The following is a 7,533-nucleotide window of genomic DNA, read 5'->3' on the forward strand; positions in this document are numbered from 1 at the left end:
TCTCCAGGGGAACATTCCCAGCTCTCCCAGCCTGGCTGCAGAGCAGAGGGGCTCCAGCCCTGTGATACCCCAAAAAGGGAGCCATTCCTTTGGGTGCTGAGCTCCTGTGCAGGGTGAGGAGCAGAGAGGGGTCCCTGCTGTCCATGGTTTGATTGCTGTGTGTCCCCAGTGCTGGTGACACAGGTGGAGGGGCTGTGCAGGGTGAGGAGCAGAGGGGTCCCTGCTCTCAGGGGTGTGATTTCTGTGTGTCCCCAGCTCTGGTGACACAGGTGGAGCCCTTGTGCAGGGTGAGGAGCAGAGGGGTCCCTGCTGTCCATGGTTTGATTGCTGTGTGTCCCCAGCTCTGGTGACACAGGTGGAGGCACTGAAGGAGGAGAACGACAGCCTGCGCTGGCAGCTGGACGCGTACCGCAACGAGGTGGAGCTGCTCAAGCAGGAGCAGGGCAAGGCCTCCAGGGACGAGGACACCACCAAGGAGCAGCAGATGAAGCTCCTCCAGCAGGCTCTGCAGGGCATGCAGAAGGTGGGCCTGGAATTTTCCGTGCTGCAGGGGAAGGAGGCTGGGATGGGCGGCAGGAACGCGTGGAAAAACACTCTGGATTTTAGCAGGATCCAAACTGGCAGGGGGAGCAAACTTTGTTGTGTCCAGTGTTGTTAAAAGAAACCCAAAGCAAATATTGATACCAGGGATTATGTGTGAGCTGATAAATCCCATGGAAGCAATCCATAGCTGATGGATTCCTTGTGAGCTTTACTGTGACTTCCAAAGTACCAACTCTGCCCATAAACAGCTGAAGTGGGAAATCCCATCCATTGGGGATGGAATTACTGCCCCATGTTTCCCCAAATGTGCTCTTTTCTCTGCTAATGGATGAAGGCATTTCTGAGTACACTGTGGATCCTTCTTGCTTTATACTTTAAATGTAAATAAATAAAACCCTTCTAAATGTTACGATCTTGGAACAATAGTTGGTGGAAGGCAGGTTAAGAGTTTATCTTTACTCTTCCAGCATCTTTTGAAAGTCCAAGAGGAGTACAAGAAGAGAGAGGCTGAGTTGGAAAAAGTGAAAGAAGACAAACTGAAAATAGAAACGTTGCTGGAAAACCTGAAGGAGCAGGTATGTGCTGTGCAGCTCTGCCTTGCTGCAGTCCCTGGGCGTTGTGGTGAAGGACATCTGTCCTTCTGCACTCCTGGTGGGAATGCCCAGCCCTGGTTTGGAGCAGTTGTCCTTGGAAAGTGAGGAAAAATCACCTGTGAAACTGCAGGCTGTCTGTCAGGAATGGACCTGCAGTTGCTTCATGTACCTGTGAGACAATCTCAGCAAGTGATTTATAAATAAAATACAAGTTATTTATAAATAAAATAGGGCTGTCACTGAACAGTGCCCAGTGGTGTCATAGCTGGAATGGGGTTTTCTGCAGCCTGAGCTTTTAAAAGATAAGAAAAAAGGTCTCAGTTATCAGACACTGATATTTACAGCTGTGGTTTAGGAGCACATTTTGATCTGCCCTCCATAAAACACTTTGGAACTGGAAGTTCTTGTGAGTGTTTTAATATTTTTATTCTTGCTGGGTTTAATCTAAAGAGAAATCCATGCAGAATTCCAAACAGAAATCCATAGTGCTGCTTCTCAGGCTTGATCCTGATTTGATTGTGGGTCAGGGCATGACTCTACCCTTTCCTGGTCCTTTTCTGTGTAGCACAAACACAATTACACAAGAAGCATGAGGCAGCACTTCCCCCTTGGCCCACAGAGCCAGATACTGGGTTTGTCTCTTTTTCCATCTCTAGTCCCACTTTTTTTGTGCCAGGAGATAGGGAAGATAATAAACTCCTTCCTACTAGCTAAAAATGGTTTTGTGTATTCCAGCAATCATCAGAGCAGAGCTTCAAAACAAAAATAAGATTTCCATCAGTAATCTTTCCTTTCTTTGCCCATATACAGCAGAGCATGGCAGATGAAGAGGACAAGGAGGGAGATGCAGCTGACTGCCAGGGGAATGTAAGTGCAGGAGCTGGGAGAGTGGAAGGTGTCAGCCCAGCCCATCCCATGATTCTGGCATCTCCAGAAGGCAGATGAGGGTTTGCAGTGCAGCTCCCACAGGGCAGAGCTCCTCTTCCTCCTCTGGAAGCAAATGTGGAGGTTGAGGCTGCTGGGGCACAGCCTGAGCCCTGTGAGCTGAGAACTGCACTGCTGTAAGAATCTGAGCAAGCCCAGGGGACCATTCAGTTCTGTCTTCATCACTGGCCTCCCTCCAGCCCATCTCACTGGAAGCTGTTCCACTGCTCTCAGGCCACGGGAATTCCACATAAAACCAGGGAATGAAAGCAAGTTCAGCTCCTAGGGCAGCAGTCTTTGCTTTGATGTGTTTGTCAGGAGTAATAAATTATCCCAAATCCTGTTTTAATTCAGTACCACAGACTCAAGGCAGGGACAGTCTGATCCCTGTGGGCACCTGATTAACCCCATTTGTGTCAGTTTGGGCATTTGAGAAATAAACCTCTGCAGCCTAATGAGTCACAGCAAGGCCTCGGTGTGGTTTGCAGTGTGTTGTGTAAAACAAGGCCCTCCTGGGGCAGGGGTGGTGCCAGGGAGCAGGGCTGCTGCAGGCTGGCATCTGCTGTCCTTGGTGACCTTTCCATGTCACCTGGTGGATCACAGCCCTGGACACCGCTGTGCTTTGCTGGGAGCGTCTGGGGAAATGAGCAGCAGATCCAGCAGTGAGGCTGCAGGGACTCTGAGAGCCAGAACAGCCCTGTGGAGCCTGCCCAAGCTGTGCCAGGCTGGCTGGAACGTGCCCTGGGTGCTTGTTTTGCAGGAGAGCAGCACGTCCAGAGTCTGTGCCTGCAGCCAGGAGAAGGAATGTCCGGTGGAGAAGACCTTGAGCAACAGCCCTGTGAAATCTGAACGAGAAGTTCTCTTAGTTGGTGGGTTCTGCTGGTGGTGCTGGGGACCTTGCCCTCCTGCTGCCCAGCTCTGGCTCCTGTGGTTAGCCCAGGGGAGGTGGGAATCCTGGGGCTGAGGAGAACCTGGAGCTTTGCTGGGCTCAGGGTGTGACCTCGTGACACCTGGCTGCCTGCAGGGGCACGGGGCTGGGGTTCCCTGCTGGTTTTGTCTGGTGGCAGTGACCTTTGTGCTGTTCCTTTCCCCAGGGATCATCTCAACCTTCCTCCATGTGCATCCCTTTGGGGCCAGCATTGAGTACATCTGCTCCTACCTGCAGCGCCTGGACAGCAAGGTGGGTGTGGGACAGCTGGGGCTGCACAGGGAGAGCTGGGCTCTGCTCCCTGCACAAATCTGCTGCAGGAGGACCAGGGATGGCCTGGGTGTTTGGATGACAGGGTGGTTTGTGCTGGGAGGGACCTCAAAGCCCATCCAGTTCTGTGCCTGCCATGGGCAGGGACACCTGCCACTGTCCAGCTTTGGGGTCCACCACTAAACCACATCCCCAAGTTCTCCTGTGCCCCTTGTGCTCCTTTCTGGAGTAAAAGGGAACGACTGTGCAAAGGCTCCTGGATGTAGGAAGGAATTCCATCTCATTCTGCTCTATCCTGGTCTGCAGCTCTCTTCCTTAAAGAGCCCCAGGGACAGGAGGCCCCACAGGCATGGGAATCCTGTCTTGGGATTGGAACGAATCCAGCTGCTTGTGTTTATAACTCAGTGTTTAATTTACCCTTTCCTAAGAAAGCGTGGCTCCCTGCCCTGGCTCACTCCAGCCTTATCTTTATGAGTTAATTTTTATCTCATTCTAGCTTGGAATTTGTCTGTGGGGCCACCAGCTGCCTTTATTTTGGTTTGGAGCTCCTGTAAAACTGCCATCATAGCACTCAGCTGCCTTCTGGAGCTTCCTCTGTGGTATCCACAGAGCAGAGGAGGCTCCTGGAAGGTTCTCCTTGGGAGAGCCCACCCTTGGACCTGTGCTATGGCATCAGTCTCCTCCTGCTCAGGGCTGTTCCCCTTGTCCTTTGTGTTCCTTCTGAGATCTTCTGTCTCCTCCCTGACTCCTGCAGGAGCTCAGATGAGTTTGGGATGTTATTTTAACCCTGAGCAGATCTTTGGGCCCGAGGTGAGGCAGGAGGAGGGGGAGTTCTTAGAATACAACCAGGTTTCTTGAAGCTGCTGACAGGAAGGGAAGGGGAATATCTTCCCCCTGTTCCCTGTCCATTATCCCCACCAAGGTGGTCAGCAGAGAGCACAAGGATTAAGATCCAAGGTGTTTTGGAGCCATGGAAGAGCCCTTCAGAAGCTGCCTGTGGCCCCGAGTGTGGCCAGGCAGGACCTCGGGCTCACCTCGGGTTCCTCCTCAGCTCTTGGCCCTGATGGACACAGCTCCTGCTGCCCAGGAAAGCCTGGATGAGCTCCAGCCTGTAACTGTTTGAGTCTGAGCTATCAGCAGGCTCCAGGGCTTCCACCCTCACCCTGAGTCGTGTTTCCTTTGTGCTGGCACAGATCTGCACGGCCGAGGTGGAAGTGCTCATGACACGACTGCAGAACACGTTCCGGCAGGAGCTCAGCGGGGTCGGGGCCAGCCTGGAGAAGAGGTGGAAGTTTTGTGGCTTTGATGGGTTGAAGATGACTTGAGCTTTGACTTCTGGCTGGAAGCAGCAGGATAGGGATGCTGAGGAAAGCCGGGATGCTCCTCCCTCTGCTCCTGCCATTCCCTCCCACCACGGCCCCGGGGTACAAAGAGTAAAAGTGAAACCAAGTCCAGAGCACCACTGGAAGAACCTCCAAGCTCTGCAGCTCCTTTGATCAGTTATTTGTTAATGGGCAAGTGCTGTTCAATATATTTGGGGAAAAGCTCCTGCCTGACCCTTTGAAGCACAGCGTGTCGACTCTGTGTTCTGCCAATGTTGTATGTGCTTGTGTGCCCAAATTCCTCCTCCTCAGCCTTCCTTCTGCTGGGAACAGCCACAGCCTGTCCTGAACCAGCAGCAGAGGGGCATCTTCTGCTTTCTAGATCACCAAAAGGGGAAAAAAAAGGCATATTTTAGATATTTCTATGAGTAAAAACCAAGGTATGTTTAAACAGAAGATTTAGATGGCTCAGGGGCCTCTGAGCCAAGGAATTGGTTGTTTTTTGTGCTGTTTTCTCTGTTAGCAGTTGAGCTGAGGTGGGGGCAGAGGGGGATTCTGGCAGTGCCACTCGTGCTCTGGGTCAGTCTGTACAGAACCTTTTACATTGATTTTCTGGGGTTGTGGGTGGAGCAGAGCTACATCAGCCTGGCTTTTGGTGATTTTTACCACCCAGCTCCACCTGCTTTGCTTTGGAGACCAAGTTCAAGCAGCACAGACTCCTCTGCTCCTGCACCTTCCCAGCACAGTTCCTGTGTTCCCAGTGCATGCCAGGCTCTCAGCCAGCTGTGGGGAGGTGCAGCCCAGCCCAGCCCAGCCCAGCCCAGCCTGCTCACAGCCAGCCCTGCAGAGCTCCTGCATCATCCCCCACACCATCCTGCACATCCCAGAGTGATCCCAGTGCTCTGGCACAGCTCCAGCCCCTCCTGCTTGCTCCCCAGGTGTTGGTGCCCTTCACTTGGGCTGTAGATCCCACCTCATCTTTGGGGGAGAAGCCCCAGTTACATTTCCTGACACGTCCCCTGCCCTGCTCTCATCCTGCCAGGTGTTTCTCCACCCTGTGCCATGGCCAAGGTGGTGCCCAGGTGAGTCCAGGGACGTTTCTGGTGGTTCTGTGTACCTGGCACAGACGCCTGGTGTTGTGTGAACCAATTCCTCATCCAAAACCCCAAAATTCCAGTGGTCACACCAGGCTTGGAGCCAGGAATTGACTGCTGGCTCTCATTGGGAGAGAGAACACTCCCTGTGCTCCTCCTCCCATCCCCACTCATCCCAAGGCCCAGGGGCTCTCCAGATCTCTTGGATTTCTTCCTGCACCTTTTCCCCCAGCCCAGATGAACCATCCTCCTCCTCCTCGTCGTTGTTGCTGCCCCTGGCAGAGCCTGGCGCGGTCTCAGGGGTGGGAAGGTGGCAATGCTGTCCCTGGGGTCAGGACAGAGGGCAGGGGGTGTGAGAGCCATCCTGGGAAACCAGGGCAGGAACTGGAGGAGTCAGGATGGTTCCAGGGAAGGCGAGGGCTGGCTGGGCCGGGGCTCCGGGACTCGCTGGCTCCCAGCCCCTGCTGCCCGCGGGCTGCGAGCTGGGCCGGGGCTCCGTGGGCAGCCAGAGCCCCCTCCCGGGGGGCTGAGGGGGCTGGGGCTGCTGCAGAGAGCGGGCAGGTTGTTCCATGGGGCAGCAGGAGGGAGAGGAGCCAGGACCAGGAGCAGTGGCTGGTGCTGTGACAGTGAGTCAGGGCTCGAGCACCCCGGGTCCTGCTGCCTCCCCTCTCCCAGGGCCTTCCCAGAGGGGCTGAGGTTTCTCCCTGGAGAATCCATCCTGGGATGGGCTGCTGAGGTGGCACCCAGGGACAGGGGACAGAGACCTTCCCTTGGGACCCCTCGTGGGCTGTTGCTCTCCCTGCTCCCAACACCGAGCGCTTGCTGCACTGGGAGCAGATAGAAACCCTTTAAAAACATGTTCTCAATAGTTGTGTCCCTGCAGATGAATGCTGTATTTTTAAGGAATAAACATTTTTTATGGGCAGATCTCGGCCCAGCTGCTTTCTTTGTCACTCCAGCCCAAAGCACTCCATGACCATGGGCCGGGAGCCTGGCTGTGGCCCCCAGGGGGCTCATGGGTGTTACCTGGCAAGAAAATGCCAGTTTGGGTGTTGGTGGAGGTTTGGGAGGCTCTCCAAGGTGTGTAGCCCTCTGGGAACAACCTGAGCTGTAGATCCACCCCGTGAGGTCTGTGAGCTCCTCAGCTGCAGGGCCCTGGCTGTGCCAGACCAGGAGGGTCTCGGGGAGAGCTGGGTGGGAGCCAGCCCGGGCAGCACATCCCAGCCCAGCTTGCTGAGGGTGTCCTGGCTGCCCATGGATGGCAGCTGGGAGAGCTGAGGCTGGAGGGGATTGAGCAATGGCTCCGTGTCCAGCGTGGGAAGCGCGGTCCCTTCCATCCAGCCCTGCCCTCTCTCCACACGCTGTTCCTGGCTCTCGTTTCTTTGGCAGAAAATTCACATTCTCATCCCCTCTCTCCTCCCCTCGGCTGTGGCAGCTCCTTCCCATCACTTCCCCTCTTCTCCTGCTGCCTGTGGGCTGAGGAGACTCGGCTGTGTCATCCCAAAGGGAGAGCCAGGAGCTGCTGCTGCTGCTGCCACAGGACCTGGGCAAGGTAAATGTGGGCCCTTTGCTCCAGCTGGGAGGAGAGAAACTGCAGCTGAAACCGAGGGAGCAGCCACTGCTCCGTGGGAATGGAGGGGGCAGCTGGACTGAGCTTTCCCTGGGAGATTTCCTGAAATAACCCACTTGTGTTTCTGACTCGGTGAGACTCCTGCTCCAGCATCCCCTCCAAAGGAGGATTTCTGTGGGGCTCTGCCTTTGTCCCTGCTGTGGGCCAGCATTTCCTTCCTTGTGGGGAGCCTGGTGCCTGTCCAGGCTGAGCGAGCTCTCCTGTGCCATGGGATCCACAGGGATCACTG

At 54.9% G+C, this 7,533-nt stretch overlaps 2 protein-coding genes across 4 annotated transcripts in view; both read left to right on the plus strand.

Moving 5' to 3' along the window:
• The window catches only part of ENOX2 (ecto-NOX disulfide-thiol exchanger 2), a 17,806-nt gene extending 12,978 nt beyond the window's left edge, over positions 1-4,828 (plus strand). The window contains exons 8-12 of the mRNA XM_033514158.1: positions 246-523; positions 1,011-1,118; positions 2,821-2,929; positions 3,155-3,240; positions 4,452-4,828. Coding sequence (XP_033370049.1) covers positions 246-523; positions 1,011-1,118; positions 2,821-2,929; positions 3,155-3,240; positions 4,452-4,583 — 713 coding nt within the window. The 3' untranslated portion in view covers positions 4,584-4,828. The remainder of the gene's footprint in view (positions 1-245; positions 524-1,010; positions 1,119-2,820; positions 2,930-3,154; positions 3,241-4,451) is intronic.
• A 1,870-nt stretch (positions 4,829-6,698) lies between these two features.
• The window catches only part of ARHGAP36 (Rho GTPase activating protein 36), a 12,747-nt gene continuing 11,912 nt past the window's right edge, over positions 6,699-7,533 (plus strand). For all 3 annotated transcript variants that reach the window (XM_015626298.3, XM_033514113.1, XM_033514114.1), the window contains exon 1: positions 6,699-7,226. The gene's annotated coding sequence lies outside the window, so the exon portion shown is untranslated. The remainder of the gene's footprint in view (positions 7,227-7,533) is intronic.

This window comes from Parus major, chromosome 4A, assembly GCF_001522545.3.
Source record: "Parus major isolate Abel chromosome 4A, Parus_major1.1, whole genome shotgun sequence".
NCBI classification, from domain to species: domain Eukaryota; kingdom Metazoa; phylum Chordata; class Aves; order Passeriformes; family Paridae; genus Parus; species Parus major.